A 17,750-nucleotide genomic window follows, 5' to 3' on the forward strand; every position below is an offset into this window, starting at 1 on the left:
TTTTTTCTTTAAATGAACACGACTTTTAAGCTATGCCATTATTCACTCCATATTTTGCTCTGGTCAACACTGCCTTTGCTGTATTAAGGCAAATAAATTAGTGTTTTGATTCTTAGGACAGCACAACTGGGAGTACTGGGAGTAATGTCTTTCACAGCGACAGAGTTAAAGGCAAGGATAATACAAAAGCAGATCTAAGTAAAACTGTCAAAAGCAAGATTCCCAATATCTGTAAACATTTGTGACAAGCATGCAAGAAGTTAAATGCTCATCTCAAGCTTTGTAGCTCAAACTATTATCTGAGGTTAAATAAGAACAGCTGTTAATTCCACTGAGGGTTACCCTATTGCTACACCTATAAAAGACTTTCTAAAAGACAGGCTCAGAAACAGCTGTCTTGTAACAGCTTGCCTGTTCCAGTTAACTCAGAACAATGTTTTATATTCTGCATTACCTACAAAGACTGTCCTGCCTTGTGCTCACTGATAAGTCGATGATTTTTCCCCATAAAATACCACCACTTCTCAGTTTATTTCATTGCTTTTCCTAAATAGACTGCAGAGTTAGTCTGAGTTCTCTGAATGTTTCATGAAACCAAACCATAAAAATTGTGTAGCAGGAGTTGAGGAACCCCTACCACTTCAAAGAGCAATACATCATGTGCTGGGAGGAAATGAGGGGGCAAAATCCATCATTTACACATCATGTGTGCAGTAAACATTTAAGCAACAGACAGAATTTTCGACACCATTGTTAATTTTGAAAGTGATCTGATCCCTTGGAATTTCACTTGAACTGGTGCCAGAGGAATCTCTTAGTCTAACTCACCACATCAGGACAATACAGCAAATAATAGCAAGTAATTCTGTTGCTATGTGTATTTTATGATTGTGGACCATGATACTAAAGTCAACATAAAAGGAACTCAAATTATGGGAGAGAAAATACTTCAGTATTAATTCTCTGCTAAAGACTACCAAACAAATTTAAAATTGCTGGTTGCTAAACCAAATGATTTCACAAAGATCCTTGACAGACTAAGCAGAGATGAAAGAAATCCTGCAGCTATTTCCTAAGATTTTTGAAGTCATATACCATTGTACAACCAAAGGACTCATCCCTTTGGTAATGCAATTCCAAATTATTAAGAAGTCAATCAAAAAAGTGTTAAAAAATAGTTTCTACATATTCACAATGGTCTTATTAAAAAATGACAATTGCAAAGAAAGAAAAGACTGCAAAATGTCTCATCCAAGCCTTCTATCACAAGGAGATGCATTATATAACTCGTGCGTAAAAGGATCCTTAAACAACCTCTAAGCAGTTAGTTCTGTCCCAGACCTCCTTCTCCTTACCAACCCTGCTCTATATTCACAGGTGGATTTACTATTTTCAGTTACATCATCATTATTGTTTCAACTTTACAGCATTGTTATCTTGTTGTTATCTCTAACTGTACAGTCCCTATTATACTCCAAATAAAACTCTTTAAGAGAGAAAAAAAACTTCATTCATATCCTCCTCCTCCTCCTAGCCTGCAGGAATCATACTAGTTTATAGAGAATGAGTTAGATTTGACAGAATTGTTTATTAATTTCCAGTCATAACTTGTGTTCAGATGTGTTAAGTACAGTAACTGTGCACAAGTTATTGAGAGCAAAATGGGTCTTGCAGAGCTTTCAGCAGAGATGCTTTGGAAGCTGTCCCACTTGGCTTTGGGAATAAATCTATAGGCTTCAGACTCAGACAGCTTCTCAAGGGAGCACACGTGATGCAACATTTACTGAGAGTCAATAAACAGAAAACCTTACAGTGCAATTTCAATGCAAATGCTTCTCAAACTGGAATGCAATTTAACCACCCTATCGACATTTAAATGGATATAAGACACAACCCAGTGTGGGTGAATGGGAATATTTATGCTGATTGCCTTTTATCGGCTTTTGTCCCTTTCTTTGTCATTTTTCTTGAATGCAGCAAAATCTTCCTGTATTAACACTGAAATCTGTTCTTCACTCAACATAAGAATGAAAAGATGGGGAAAGGGATGAAAGAGGAGTAGAACACTTGAACTCAGACAATATGGATTTAGCTGCTTAACTGTAAATTACTTCTTGGGCAAGCCTTCCTATAGCTGCTTCCTTGTCTGTAGCCAACTCTGTCTCATCATAATCTTGTAAAAATGAACTACTGAAGGTCATGAGTCAAAAGAGTTTGGATAATCACTAACAGAGAGCTTGATAAGAGGTTCCAAATGATGCAAATACAATATCAAAATAGTAGTTCAGGTTCTGAAAGCTGAGTCTAACCTGACAATGTTGCCCCCAGTTCAGGACTGAACGTTTCCTCACCACAGTCAACCAGGCACTGCCTAAAGGAATTCTGTTCCCATTTATCTTAGATATGTACCTGACTTTATTAGGCTCATAATAAAAAACTACCACGAGCTTTGATGAAACAGAATTTTCTATTTAAATATCGATCTCGTGTTGGTCCATAAAACTGCCTCACTATATGTTTCGTCATTATTTTAAATTTTATATAAAATGCAAGATATAACACCACTAGAAAAAAAAGTAGAAAAGTACAGATAAGACAGACATATGCAGAAATCATGAACATAAGAGCCTGAGAAGGGAAAAATTTGAAGTCATAAACAGATCCTATGTAAATCAAGAGCTCACAGTTGTACTGTGGACACTGGAACTCCCTTGGTACCATTGCAGAGCTCTGTGCGCTCATTTTGAGAGGGAAAAATCTTAGCGCTGCATAATTTTAAAAAATAAAGCCAAGTTTTTCCCTTCATTTTTATTTTTAAGTTGTACGAAACAGGAAGATTTGTGGAGCATAAAGCCATTTGGAATAGGCTGCTTAGTTGGTACTCTAATCCATCAGCTGCTGGGGGATCTGGAGAGCAGCCAAGCCTCCCAAATTCAACACGTTCAGCAGCTCTCCCTGTTCCTTCTCCCAGCACAGGAGGACAACAGATCCTAAAACTTAAAGTTCTCACTAATGCATCTTCCATAAAGTTTGCTTTACAAAGGCCCTCCTAACCCATTAAAAACATTTAAAGTACAGACCAGTGCTTCAAGATGTCCTGAGCTGGTGGGTTTTGGTTTTATTTTGTTTTCAAACACTTCAATTCAATAGCCCGGTGGGAAAGGTCAGGACATCTGGCCATATTTTTTGGCCCTACATTTATAAATGCAGTGAGGTGTCATTCTGTTTCTCCTCAGCTAGAAAGGGAGATGCCCATGAAACCAGAAATCCTGTCATATCTGTACCATCACTGTCTCAAGATAATTTTTTTATCTGTCAAATACCTTTATATGGGAAGCTGTCCTAAAACTTCTATTTTACTGAAGCTTGAATTGAAGCATGCCCATGTTGAGATCATTTCTGTGAACAGGGATGCATTGCAGGGTGTCAATTAAAGCTGAAAGTGCTCGGTAGGAACAGCACAGGTTTGTGTAAAGAAGGAATGCTTTCTTCATGTATACATACGCAAAAAAAAAAAAAAAAGAGAGAAGAAAAATCTGATCACTCCATTTCTTTCTGCTCACTTTCTCACAAGAACAGGTACTATAAACATTCCTGAAAAGTGAATTTGGGACTCAAGTATCTTAAATATTTGTCAAAAGCAAACTTATAATCATAAAATGGCTTTAGAGAAAATCCTTTTATTGCATATATGACAACAAAGAATTTCTGCAATTAATCATTATAGTCTAAATACTGTTGTCAAAATGTTAAACATTTACAAAGCACTGTCTGTTGGCTTTTCATATGCAAGAACAAATTTGCAAATCACTGTAATGAAGAAAATAATTATAGAATTATAGAGTAATGCACTAAAATAGTAATGTTTCAAGTGTTACCATGTGTTCATTCTGATCCACCCATCAGGACCTGAAGGTGATCAGCTGGTCCCAAGCCCTTAAAGCTTTATTATAGATGAGCATGGTTACAAATCTATATGCATCACTTATTAATTTTTTTTTAAATCAACTTTATACTGCACTAGAAATTTACATTAATGTGCTCTCACAGTAATTTAATTAAATACTCATTACTAAGTACCACATCTAAATAGTGTGACTTGTACAAAATTGAATTTGGAGCTATTCAGAAACAGCAGCAGAAAAATAGTATTTCCTTATAAAATCCTGCTAAATCAGCATACTCCTATGGAAATGTCTATTACCACCCATTATCTGATCCCAAAGGACAAACCTATGGAAAGTGTTATTAAGTTTTGAATCCAATGCAATTATAAATATTTAGCATCAAGGGAATACTCTCAACACTTCTCCTTATTTTGCTTTGGAGATACTACCTAAAGGAACTGTTGCACTTTTTTAAGGTATCAAGTAATAAAATACTGACATGTTTTTCATTTTCTCTTTAGCAGTAGGTTCCATTAAAACAAATAATACATTTTTTACTTCATCAATCCACATATGTCAAGATTTGCACATGGGTTGTCATGTACTACCTCACAATTGTTTCCATTTCCATATTGCAAACCAGTAAGGAATGATTACATTTATTTACTAAATTGTTAAACTGTGGTTTACAGGAGAAAATTACTTACCTTGCAAATCTCTACTACCAAAAAACTGTTTGTTTTGAAGTCCTGGCATGTGTAAAATTAGCTGTTACAGAATTACAGGGTTTGAGCAATAAACTGCTGTACCAGGTAAATTTATATAACACTCTGGCTTGCTAAGAAACAAAGCTTAGTATTGAAGGAGGCTATAAAAACAGCACCTTAAAAATAATAATTCGTCAACAGTTATTGTAATAAATATGCTAGAGATTTTAATTTCAGCTACAGTTGACAACAGTAACAAGGTTATCCCGACCACAGAAAAAATGGTTTTATTTCTCTCCAATTCTTCAGCCTAATGTCTTCGCAGGCAAGAATTGGCTACATAGTGGTCACTACAGGAAAGAGAGACCAAAATTTTTGAGGTTATCTGCTTTACATGGGACAACAATATTAATTTCTAGTCAACGGAATAAAAAGTTGCATTTTCCAGTGAATTTTTCCCCTGTGTACCTCTCCAGCAGAATCAGACAATTTAAGCTATTCCACTGCATTGGCTTTCTCTTTGGTATCCAGGGAATTGCTACCAACTTCTAGTTTCAAAATATTTCACGTACCATAGGCTGAGCAACCAGAAATGTCAGCCTGACTTAGGTACAGGAAAGTTTGTTTTCCTTTCAGGAAAGTTAAAGATCTAACTTTAAAAAAAGGTACCATCAAACCACTTGCTTTTCCCAGCAAATAAAGGAAATCTGCTCATTAAAAACAGCACAGAGGTATCCTTTGGGTTGCTTTTCTCCATTGTAGCCACTTTAAACTGGTGAGACAGATTTTATATTTGGTGTCATCCACTCCCAGGGTTTTGCAGTTACTTGTGTGGAGGATGAACAGCAGGCACTAATACGAGTATCATGACTCTTTTCAGGCAGTAGGTGAAACCTTGAAGAAAAAGTGGCTCTGTCTTCAAAAAAGTGACCTGACCTTTGCTTTGGTGGGTTTTTACTCTGCAAGAAATAAAAAGCACTGCATGCTTTCCAATGCATCCTTCCTAGCTGATAAACGATTTTGTTCTAGCACTCAGCACAAAAGGATTACATTTTATAAAGACCAATAGCATGCTATTAGTGCTAGCTAATGATAGCTCATGTGTCATACTGGAAACAAGCTTCATAGACCTGGAATATGTCATATGAATCATGAACAAACACGTAATTGGCCCAGAACCTTTGATATGCTTACCAATTAAACGAATTGCTTACCAATGCAATTTGAATTTAATATATTTAATTTTACAATGACTTTGCAGTTCTTTGGATATCAAAGGCATCACAAGTCCAGCATGCTTATCATTTATGACACTTCTGCTCTGAGAATTTCTTGCAGCATGCAAAGAACTCTCTGTAGGGTATCTGTGATGTGTTGCACAAGCAAGCTGATCTAATATTGACCTGATCACTAATAAAATCCATTTATAACCTGAAAAAGTACATAATGGTTTTTCCTGCAATTGATGAGATGTTCCTGAAACAATCTGTAGTTCGGTATGAGCAGTAGTGGGGGTTTATTTGATACAGAATACATTGCTAGTGAAGACAATTCTTGTATATGATGTTTTAGCAAAGAACCCCTTGTTAATAGACTTTTAAGGATTTAAATATATTTAAGTCCAGTGTAAAATACTTATTTTATGGAGCCAGATCCTGCAGTCTTTGCACAGCTAAAACTTCCAAGGAAATCAATGGGAGCTTTTAAAGTATAATAATAAGGACCTGCCCAGGGTAACTGGCATAACACAGCTCTGCTGTGATGTTTATGTGTAAGCTCCAACCTTCTCTGTCACTTGCAAGAGGAGAGATCAAAATAAGACCAAAGATCAAGATACAGAAACCCATGTGAATTCAAGATGATAAAGACCCTCATTAAATAAAAAGAATGTCATCAACCAGCACGGCGCATAATGTTGGTGCACTTTTTGTTTGGCTAATGTATGTTAAATAATGTCAAAATATCTTAACTTTTTTCCAGAATATTTAGAATGTATAAAGAGAATTTTAAGAAAAGTGAAGTTAAAACAAAAACCTTACAGTAAGTTCCACAACAATGATAATTTTGGGAAGAGCTGTAGCAATGCCTATGTTGGCAGAATTTGGCTCCGTATGTTCTGTTAGCAAAAACCCAGACTGTTTATATGATGTAAATTGCTTTTTAAAATGTTACTAGAGCTATAAACTCTGTGGGTCCAGATTATACATTCAAATTTCAGGGAGAGTTTGCCTCAGTGAACAACAAGGAACTGTGCTTTATTTGAAAACTCTGCTTGATGCTATTTTTAAGGAAAAAACCCAACAAAAAACCCATGAAGTGTTATTTTGGATAACTAAAATTAAATCAATATGCTGATCCTCCAACCCTTACTGCTCTGGGGATCCTATCCTGCCGAAGGTTGGCACGAGGAAACTTCCATCAGGCCTTGGCCCAGCAGGAAAGTGCCGGATTCCTGTTGGCTTCATTGGGGCAACTCTAACGAGCCACCAGACCACGGCTAGACCCCACCTGCCTCCTTAACCATGGGGTTGACGCACCATTTGTTACACTTTTACTCTTATTACGATTCTTGAACAGCGCGTGTGTGTTCTGCTTCCAACCGAGCTTTGCTTCCAGGCGCGGGCGCGGCCTGCGTCGGCCGGGCCGGGTCGGGAGCGCGTGCGGAGGCGGTCGGAGCCCGCTGCTGACTTGGCGCCATTGTTGGTTTCGCTGTTGTAGGGCAAAGGCGCTAGGGCGGCCGATAAGGCTGTGGCCATGGTGATGAAGGAGATTCCGAGGGAGGAGTCTGCAGAAGAAAAGCCCCTCCTCACTGTGGCATCCCAGGTGGGCAGAGCGCGGGGCTCTGAGGGGGCCGCGGGCGCTGCGCGAGTCCCCAGCCCCGCTGCTTCGCTGAGGGGGGAAAATAGCCTGGGGTGAATATTGGGGGTTTAGATGTTTTGACGTGAAAATATAAACAAAAATGTATTTTCCCCCCCAGTTCAGTTACCAGAAACTTGTTTAAAGCTAGTTTAAAATCTCGTTTCTAATTCATGCCATCAGTTGTCACGCCATAAATACTCATTTGCAATTCATGTATAAAATATTCCCATTTGGTGTATATGTAAAGTAAGAAACAACCAGTTCATAGTAGTGTCATTTCCAATATCTCAGATCCCATTCCTAAGCTCTGGGGTTCTGCTCCTGGCCTGGATCAGAATATGTGACTTTGCACATCTCATTGCTTTCATTTCTACACCTTCAGTCAAAGGAAGGACTTATGTCCCCACACTATACCTTACACATACCTTGGAGTAGCCACCAAGCATTTGGTGGTTCCATTAGTTTCTTAAAGACCCTGACTGAACACTCCTGTAAATCACAGTACTCTTGTACGAGAGTGAATTTTATTCCCTCACGTTGCTCACGTACAAGAATTTGTTCCCCAGGCAAGGGCATTTAGTTTACTGCCGATACTTACTGCACACAAATACTTCCAGCTCATCAGGAATGGAAATTGCTGGAAGCAGTTTTTATGTGAGAGCCTTAAATGAAATCCACAGTGCTGTTTTATTCCTCTCACGATTTAGGATAACAGCTACTGTACTTCAGAAAGTTCTCAGATGCACACACACCAGCACGTACTTCTCTAGCAGAGCGTCGCAGATGTGCTGCACTAATACACATTCTAGAAATACCATCTACTAATTTGGAAACCAGGTCTGACACCTCCTCCTCAGCCCCTGTTGAACACCAGGTTTTGTTCATGGTGAATTCCAATATCTATGAAGAAATTGCATCAAGGAAGAAGATGCTTTGTTTAAGGCATCATTTCCACCAAGTGATTAATAAACAATTAGCAACCCACATAAAATGCTGTCCCCTGTAAACCTTCACTGCACCCAAAAAAAATTGACATGCAAACCTTCCATTGGCTTCAACAGGGCCAGGAGTTCAGCCTGGGTTCATTAAATGTTTAACACACCATTTGTAGTGGCTGTCTGTCAGTCTCCTCAGCAATAGTCTATGATAAATTTATGAGTAAAATGCTTGTATCTGTTAGTCAGTGTAATTTCTTCCACTAAACACAAATACCTACTTCCCTGCTATGCACCAAAGGGGTGCAGAAGCCAAAAGGAAGCAGAATCAAGTGAAAAAGTGAGTATTTTCCATAGCCATCTCTGCATCATGTATGTGTGATGTGCAGTTGTGTGACCACGTTGCATACTTCATTTGTCCCCTAAGTGTCTGGCTGAAGTGTTGGTCTGAGATGCTGTCACTGCAGTGTGTCGTGTGAACCCCTCATCCCCACCATCCACGCAGGAAAACGCTCTGCTGTGTCCACCATCCCCATCCCAGTGTCTGTCTCTGCTCTTTACATGATGAAACAGATGGATGTGGTTGCTGCTCATGGGGTGGAACAAGTTCCAAATTGACTGCAAACTTCCCAAGCCAGATGGGTCAGGAGAATAAAGCCTGGTCTTTCCAAAGTTCTCACCAAACGCAGTGTGGGCAGGTCCACATCTTAGGGAGTAATTTAATGCATTAAGTAACTGTGCTGCTCCAACCTTACAGCTACCTAAGCAAAAAACCAAAAAACCTGAAACTGAAATGCAAGATTCAAGCCCAGACAGAGGAGCACTGGCTTTTCTAAGAGAAAAAAAAAGTGAAATCCCCCATTTCCAAAATCCTTGATGAATGGAGAATTAATTATGTCTGACTGTGGAGACAGACTCCACAGGAAGCATAACTGGAATCTGATACATAAAGAAGTCTCTAAATCTGTTTTTTGATAGTGATAATATACATAGGCCCCTGAATTTGTAGTTTAAAATATGTCTCTTTGCTCTCTTCCTCTGAAAAATGGTAAAAACATATCCAGCACAGAACAAGACAGATAAATAGTCCCATTTTATTGTAATGCTCCTAGCAAGCCATTTTAAAATATTAAAGCTCCCAGCAGCTTTTAAAATATGACACCTATTTTTTGAATAAATACTACAAATTAAATTTAAATTATGTTTCCAATTCTCAGATTATTTTATACCATCAGATATGGTTTTATATCATCAAAACTGGAGGCAAATCTTCAAATAACATGCACCAGAAAAATACTGCAGATTCCTGTGGGGCTGTGGCAGAATATGGCAACTGGGAATCCCAACCACTATTCCAGCAGTAATGAGTGTAGTACAGTGAGCAGAGGGGTATTCCTGACATTGAGTGGACCTTTCAATATCTATTTTTTGTAATCCTGTCTTCCTGTCTCAATTACCTTCCATAAAAGTCACTTTCTTCACACTTACTGGTGTGAAAAAGGATTCTAGTAGTTGCCAAATTTAATACTTTAAGCATCAAGAGAGTGATCTATCAGTTCTAATGGGATTTTATAGAATATAACTCTATCCATGTTGCTGTCTCCCTTTATCTTTTTAAAAGATAATTCCTAATAGACTGGGACAAATGAAATAGAGGTATTTTTTTCACATGAATAAGGACCTAGAAAACGTGTAAGAAAGCTTGCTGAAGGTTCAAAGATTACCTGGATATTAAGCTCTGAACCAATTACTTCTACCTGAAGCAGAGAAATAAATGAGAAAGTCATGCATAAATTTGGTTTTAATTGCAAAATAAAATTCTTGTTTAACCTCTTCACAGCTTCTTTGCATTTGTCAGGAGAAAAAAATCTTGCTTCACAATTACTTTCTAATGAGAAATTTAAACCTAAATATGCCCTGAAGTCAAAGTTGAATTGTGCAGTCAGCTATGAAATTCCCAATTTGCTACAGGTCAGTGAACTTCAAAGGCTCTGATTCAATCACATACTTTGACCCAGACTTATACTTTAAAATATGATTAACTGCTTTATTGAGCAGTAAAATGCTCATGCTTAAACATTTTGCCAGCAAAACCAAAAGAAATCTCACAGTGTCACAGGAGTTATTTGTCCAGATCCATCACACCTAATTTAGATTCCTTATCAGAGTACACAGGTTGGAAAGCTGCTCATGGTAGGATCCCCAAAAAGACAACAGAAAGAAAGAAGTCCTGCAGGAGGGAATCCACATCCATGACAATCCTGTGGCCAATATACTCTGGAATTCTATAGAACAGAAATGGAAGTCCATGAAAACTTCACCAATAGGAAAAAGAAATGCAAAGTATTTCTTGAAAGCTATTCCCCACTTCTGCTTGTAGCTGAAAAATACAGGAGCTGCCTACTTAGAATTTATGGGACGAACACAGACATTGCTCAGAACACAGTCTTGGTCTCGAGCACTTACAATTTAAAAGGTAACCCACAGAACACTTCAGGGTTTAGGATTTGAATTGGAAATAAGAAATTTTAAAAGCTGGAATTACATTATAAGAACCATGCTGAAATTCATCCTCCCCTGTGAAAAATGCAGGCTACAGCACATGTCAGAAAAAGAGAGATGTTTCATTACTACACCCCAATTAACTCCACCAGATGCTTAAGGCTTTTTTATGGTCTAGAAGGTATTAGCTAGCATTCAGAGTAGGAACTATTATTTTTAAAGTGAACTTCATTTGCATGCCAATACTTAGTTGATCTAAGCACATTTCTATTTGCTTCAGGGCTTGTGACTAAAATATTCAAACATTTCCACTGCCTAAATTCCACTGTTTTGGTGTTTTGGTTTTCGTTTGCTTTTATGTATGTTTGTATGTGTGTATGTATGTATTTATTTACTTATTTTGGTGGTGCTGGTATGTTTTTGCTTAGGTTTAGTTTTCTTTTCTTGCTTGCTTTGTTAGGTTTTTTTAATATTTGTTTTGTTCTGGGGCTTTTTTGTGGGTTTTGGTGGATTGTTTGGGGTTTTTTTAATCTTTAACAGGAGATTTTTGAATGCTTCCATTCAATTTTATAGAGGAAACAGATTAAACATAGCTAATATTCAGCCCCCAGTGTTGTTAGTAGATTTTCTGATGTGTGTATCAAGGGTTCACTACATGAATTTGATTGCATAATCACAGTTTTCCATATAAACTTAACAGTCCCATTTGAATCAATCATGTTCATTCTAAGCTTCTTAGCATTAGGCTTGCACTGACTTCCAGCCCACTCCATAAATGTTTTCTCAGTAAGATTATAACAGAATGATGGGATGTTCCAGTGATGTAATTAGCTTCCCTTCTCTTTTACACCAACTTAAACCAGCAGTCACTCCATTTTAACTAAATTAAATACCTTCAGGTAAAAAAGGCAAAAATCATGGCAGTTTTAATTATTGCCATTATGAAAGTCTGGAGTGCAAGAATTCATTGTACAATCCAATCTGCCTTCTGAGAATAGTGATAATTTATTCACTGATCTTAGGATAACCAGGCTTGAGATCCTATTTTTTAATTCTTTTTAAAGGATTCGTGATAAATTCATTAGGAGTAAGTTCCATACATCTCAAATCTGATTTATTATAAAAGCTTTGAGTAGTTTATCTGGGGACACATCCTAAGTCCTACTGATAACTCTTTTTCATCTATTATTAGGACAGGGTAAATACATGAAGAGCAAAAAAAGAAATATAAAAATGAATAAATGCATGCTTAGCAGTACAAATATTAATTGATTCTTTACCTCTAAGTTAAATATTGCTCAACATTTATTGCTTTGAGGGCCATATGCATAATTTCAGCAGAAATATTCTCATGAGTACAATAAAATTGCCTTGACAATATGCTTCAAAGTCATAAATTGGCTGCTTTCCTGAAGTTATATAGATCTCTCTGTCAACTAAATTAAATACATTTTTCACAAAATTACAATTTTAATTTGAAATTACCATGGGAAATGATAGTGTAATATTTTTTAATAAAGTAAAAAAAAATTAACCATACTGTTTCATACATTGTAAAATTCCTTACTATTCCTTAAGGACAGAAACATTGGACAAACTTTTTTTTGTGAATAATAAAATTCATAAGTTTAGCTCTGGTTTATATATTAATTAAAAGGAGTTACGTTTCAGAAACTTTTTGCTCTTCATTCATGAATACTCTAAGTATGAATATATTGTCCTGTTAAAGAGTTCTACGCCATGTACTACAGTTCTAGATTCACTGAATTTGCTGCTTTTTACAGTGAAAGTGTTCTGCTGAATTGCAGTTCACAAACAGATGAGTTTGAAGCTCTGCAATCTGCTGAAAACACCCCAAAGCAAACAGCCATGCCATGACAGGGAAAGGCCATGCAACAAGAACTTGTGATTTGGTTCCTATGACCAGAACAGTAACACATCCAAACCCACGGCCTAACTCTAGATATCTGCAGAACTTTGAGAAGAAAAATCCACAGAGAGAACAAGAAAAAAATCCATGTGGTTTTCAAGCAATTACAGCCCTTATGCAAAAATATAGCAGGGATCTCAAATTATCCATGGTGATGAGAAAATGTTGTCTTTGATCAGTGCTGTAAATCTTCAGCCTAGATAATGATATGGGGCAGGGAGGAGGCTAAAACAGAAATCACCAGGTAACACCACAAAGAAAACTCATGGCCAAATGATAAATAACATTTTCTAACCCCCAGGAGGAGAGGCACTCCATATTTGATAGCAGCTTCCTTTAACTTAAAGAAGTCCATGGAACATGCAGGCATGAATGCAACAGGCAGATTTACAATAAATCACATTTCTGTATGGTTAAAGGCCAAACTTTACCTGTCAGTCACAGTTAAAATATGACAAGAGTAACTTTCCTCCTCTTGCCCTGTGGCTCTGGTCCAGCAGGACGGTTAAGCACGTGCTTAACCTTGAGTTTTGCAGAGCATGTTTAAGTGCTTAGCTGGAGCCAGGCCAAAATGCAGGAGCCAGACACAACTCCCATGTTAAACCTCCTTTTGCCAGACAAGGTTGAACAGAGGGAAGGAGATACTGAGCTGTGAGATGTTTAATTTTAGCTTGGAACAATACACCATAACTTGTCCAGGTCAGCAGTAGAAATACAAGCAGCATGTTGGTGTGACACAAGAGTTGTCACCCAGCAAAGAGCTGCTCTTTATGGAGATGCAAGATAAGCAAAGGTTTTAAACAACACAGCTGGCACATGAATTCTAATGTCCAATGCAGTGTCTACAGCAAGCCTCCCTCCCACAGCTTCTCTGACTTCATACAAACCCTGACAGCTGTTTGTGGGAAGCCCTGGGGGGTGACTTAGCTTGTGTGATTACAGGTAAGGAATTGTCACCTCTGACTCTCAGGTCACACCACAAACTTCCAATACCCAGCAGCAGAGCACTGGTCATCACTGGTGAGCAGGGCTGGTCTTCAGAGAGGCAGCAACTCCAGAGTGCTCTGTGCAAGAGGGTGCAGTCAACTCATCTCAGTTTGAGAGCATCCCACAATTCACATGAGGCAGAAGTCACTTATACCATGCACCATGTGAATCCATTCTCTCTTCTGGTGAAAACCAGATATTTGGCTCTCATGCCAGCTTTGTTGGGACATACATTCATAGTAGAGTGACAGAGAAAATTAATGTGTCACTCTGGCACAGAATGGGACAAAAAGCCAAGAAGTAATCACAATTATTACACAAGAGTAAATAAAATGTGTGGAGCAGTAATTTTGATTGTGAAATCTTTATAAACATACTAGGAAAGTGAGAAAAGAAAAAAACAAAACTCATGCAATTTAACTTTTATCACAAGACTACTGATTTTGTCAGGAGTTCCCTCTCTAAACACCCCTCTGCAACCAGGAAAGGAGGCATTCCAGTTCTTACCCTGCCATTAATGATCCACAGACACAACTGTCAGGCCAGTACTTCCAGTTATGCTCTAGAAAACAAAAACTACATTCTTAGTTGGAGTTCCCATTTATCAGTTTTTAGAAAGAGCCAGGTAGTAGAAATCAATTTCTTTGTTTCCTCTTGTCCCAGTGAGTGCCACCAAAGGCCATGAGGTGCCAGGTATGTGCAGAGAACCTGTCAGGAAACCATTGCTGTGTATGGTAAAAATAATTAGGGATTGAAATTAGCTGGTGTCTCTGCCAGAGCACAACACTTACAAGTTGCTGAAATTCATCTGACTCTTTTACCTGTTTTTCCAGTGTCACCCAAAGAGCAGACAAGTTTCTCAGAGCAAAGTTCAAATATAATCTTTTTCCAGTAGAAAACCTGAGTAAAATGTTTCCTGCCTTCTCCCATGCTCATGAGCACATGTTCATTACCACTCTCTGAGCCTCCTGCATGTCATGGTGCAGCCCAGCCATCCTCTCACCACACTGAGTGGGCAGCACAGGAAAATGTCTCAGTGCCCAGGAGCAGCTTTGCTGCTGAACTGTACAGGGGATTACCCAGTAGTAGTTTGGGGGTTTCCTAAATTAGTGCCATGAGTAATTCAGTCAGGCTTAGGCAACAAAAATAGATCCAATCCAAATTTCAACCCAACTCAACTTCAGCAGCAAATTACATCTAAATTTTAGATGCTTTTTGAGCCAGTCCTTCTAAAATAAATCCCATATATAGCCAGGGGGAAAGCTAGGTGCCTTTGAGAGCCTCCTGAGGGACAGCCTAAATTGGGCAGGCACAATCTCCCTCTGGAGTTGCTTTTCTAGGCATTTATCTCTCCCTATTGAACATGGAGGGAATTTAGGCACTTAATTTAAGAGAACTAGTTCACTCTGTGCTCAAAACATAGGTGCTAATTAGCTGCCCATGCCTGACTGGAAACCCTCCCAATTTAGAGTCTAAATAATTTGTCTTAAAGACTAGCATTATGTTATGCCCCAGTAAAGTTTTTAAAAAGAAACAAACCAGCATGCTTTGTGTAAACAGGATCAGGAATTCAGTAAGAGAGGACATAAAATGGGATGGAAGGACCATAGCTTAGTTGCTGCTAAAGGAACCTTGCTTTGCATATTTTGGAGCAGCAGAGCTGACATCAGACACTTTTGATTCTCCCAGTATCTCTCCCAAAGCACCCAAAAGCCCCACTTACATACTTTTTGGAATGAAAAATTACAGTAGAAGTACTGGGGTAAGAAAACCACCTTTTTCTGCTGCACTGTTTCCAGAAGATTCATTTGAATTTAGGAGTATCATATACTATGGATGAGTGTCTTCAGATGAGTTGGTAGTAGGGAATATCAGCCTCCACAGATTTCACATATCCCGCAATTACAGCAGTGCGTGGGCTTCTTCTTTAATTAAAGTGAATCTTATAGAGAGTATTTAAGTTCCTAGAGACATTATAAGAAAATTTATGGCACCCACTGGCTAAATTAGTCCTGAGATCCCCCCTTTTTCTAGGCTGAGTCTGCACCACATGGCATGTGTACAGATATTGGGCAGATATAAATCCTGTGCAGGATCAGCCCCCTCCTGTCCCCAGGGGTGCTGGGTGACTTCCCTAATTTCACTTGGCTTCCCTCACCTGCAATACAGAGATACTGCTCCTCAGCTCTGCAGCGGTGCCAGGCTTGATTCATGAATGTTTTAAGGCATTCTGGGATTTTCAACCTGAAAGGTGCTTGAGAACCATAAATTATTGGTTTAATAGAGATCATCGTTTTCATCTCATAAATCTTTTATGTACTACTCCAAATTCATGCCTGATATAACTCTAATAACTTGAGCAGTATTAAGCTAGGGATAAATTTGGTGCAGTATATGTGGCAGCAAAATGAAATTCCAAGTGTGAGACCAAGGGCTCAACAAGTGGCATTTCTTACAGAGTAATGTCAGAAACCTACCCCACTGCCCACTTCTCTACAGAAAAAATGTCATCACTTGGCACTCTAACTTGTTTAGTCTTAATTCATCATTAAATGTCTCCATGTCAAAAGAGTATTTTTCTAATATTTTCTACTGCTATACATATGTAGTTTGTGTTTATTGAGAATTAGTAGATGTGGTCATGTATTTGCAATCTGTTTTGACAAAAATATTTGAGTTAAAAGCAGATTATTTTTTACAGGAACAAACCTTTGAATAAGACATTCCTATAGCTTCTAGTCCTTAGCCATAGGAGCACAGGACAGAGGACTAGGAGGGATCACATCAGAAACAGTGATGTAGAAGGCTTGGCAAAAGCCATTTTAAATAGGTGGGCATTTTGTCCCCCTACAGCAAGGAAAAACTGTTCATGCAGTTCACTGCTGTGACAGTTGAGTTCTTTTAATTCCCAGACCAGATATTCTCATGCCCAGTTTAGAACTCTGTTATCAGTCCAACATTTCTCTATTGCTAAATAACTTTGCTCCTCCAGTGTCATCTGACCACTCTCCCTTAATGTGTACATGAAGAATAACTACATTCCTACTCAATCAAAGTTTGTCAGTCTGAGCAAGTCACACTCTTTTAGTCTTCTTTTAAAATGTAATAATTCTAATGAACACAATAAGGAAAATTCTAAGGACATTATAACCATCTTTGAAAAGGGAAAAAAAAAAATCAGACCTTATACTTCAGTTAGACCTTGGTAAAATTCAAATCTTTAGTAAGTCTTGTCTCCTTCCCCTCCATGACTCTGATTCTTAACATTATTTCTGCTCTTCCCAGAGTTTATCCTCTGACCTCTGCAGCAGGTTTGGGCAATAAACTTCCTTTCCAGTAGCTCTTCAGATTTTCTATTCTATTCATTCTTCAATGAGTGATCTTGGGTACTTTGATTCTCATAATCTTTCTTCATTTCATCCTTCCCCCATTCTTTCCTATTAAAGAAAATTTCCATGGAATGTAATGGTAAACTCGATAAGCATCTGAATCTTATGTGATAATGTGCCCTATTGACAGTCTTACAGATACAGAAACAGAGTATTTCCCATGAAGTTTTTATATTTACACTGATTCCTACAGAACCTCTTCTTTCTTCCCTCCTGTCCCTCTTCAGATGGTCTAGGACTTTTCTTTATGCTGTGTAAATGCAAAAATAAAAACATATACAAGCAACTTTTGCTGATATTGAGATAAAATTTTAAAATACTAAAGGTAGTTTGGAAAAGACTCAACTCTTAACTTAAGGCATCCACATGTTTTTCAAAATAGTCATGAGTTAGGACTTCCACCAAATCATAAAAAGAAAAATTAGGTCTGCTTAAGTCCTAATATCATAATTAGGTAAATTTGTATACCTGGGGATAATGTACAACAAAGATGTACATTGGATATAAATGCAATTTCCAATCAAGTGTTGAGATTCACCAAATTAAGCAGATGC

General features: G+C 38.0%; 1 protein-coding gene across 10 annotated transcripts in view; it reads left to right on the forward strand.

The window, feature by feature from the left end:
• The window catches only part of PEX5L (peroxisomal biogenesis factor 5 like), a 106,560-nt gene that overhangs the window by 58,821 nt on the left and 29,989 nt on the right, over positions 1-17,750 (forward strand). For 5 of the 10 annotated variants that reach the window (XM_033068245.2, XM_033068244.2, XM_033068242.2 and 2 more), the window contains 3 exons: positions 5,475-5,540; positions 7,313-7,417; positions 8,690-8,728. In XM_033068245.2, the coding sequence (XP_032924136.1) occupies positions 5,475-5,540; positions 7,313-7,417; positions 8,690-8,728 (210 nt within the window). The remainder of the gene's footprint in view (positions 1-5,474; positions 5,541-7,312; positions 7,418-8,689; positions 8,729-17,750) is intronic. The other 5 variants (XM_033068240.2, XM_033068246.2, XM_033068250.2 and 2 more) reach the window with 2 other exon arrangements.

Source organism: Catharus ustulatus, chromosome 10 (assembly GCF_009819885.2).
Source record: "Catharus ustulatus isolate bCatUst1 chromosome 10, bCatUst1.pri.v2, whole genome shotgun sequence".
In the NCBI taxonomy this organism is placed as follows: domain Eukaryota; kingdom Metazoa; phylum Chordata; class Aves; order Passeriformes; family Turdidae; genus Catharus; species Catharus ustulatus.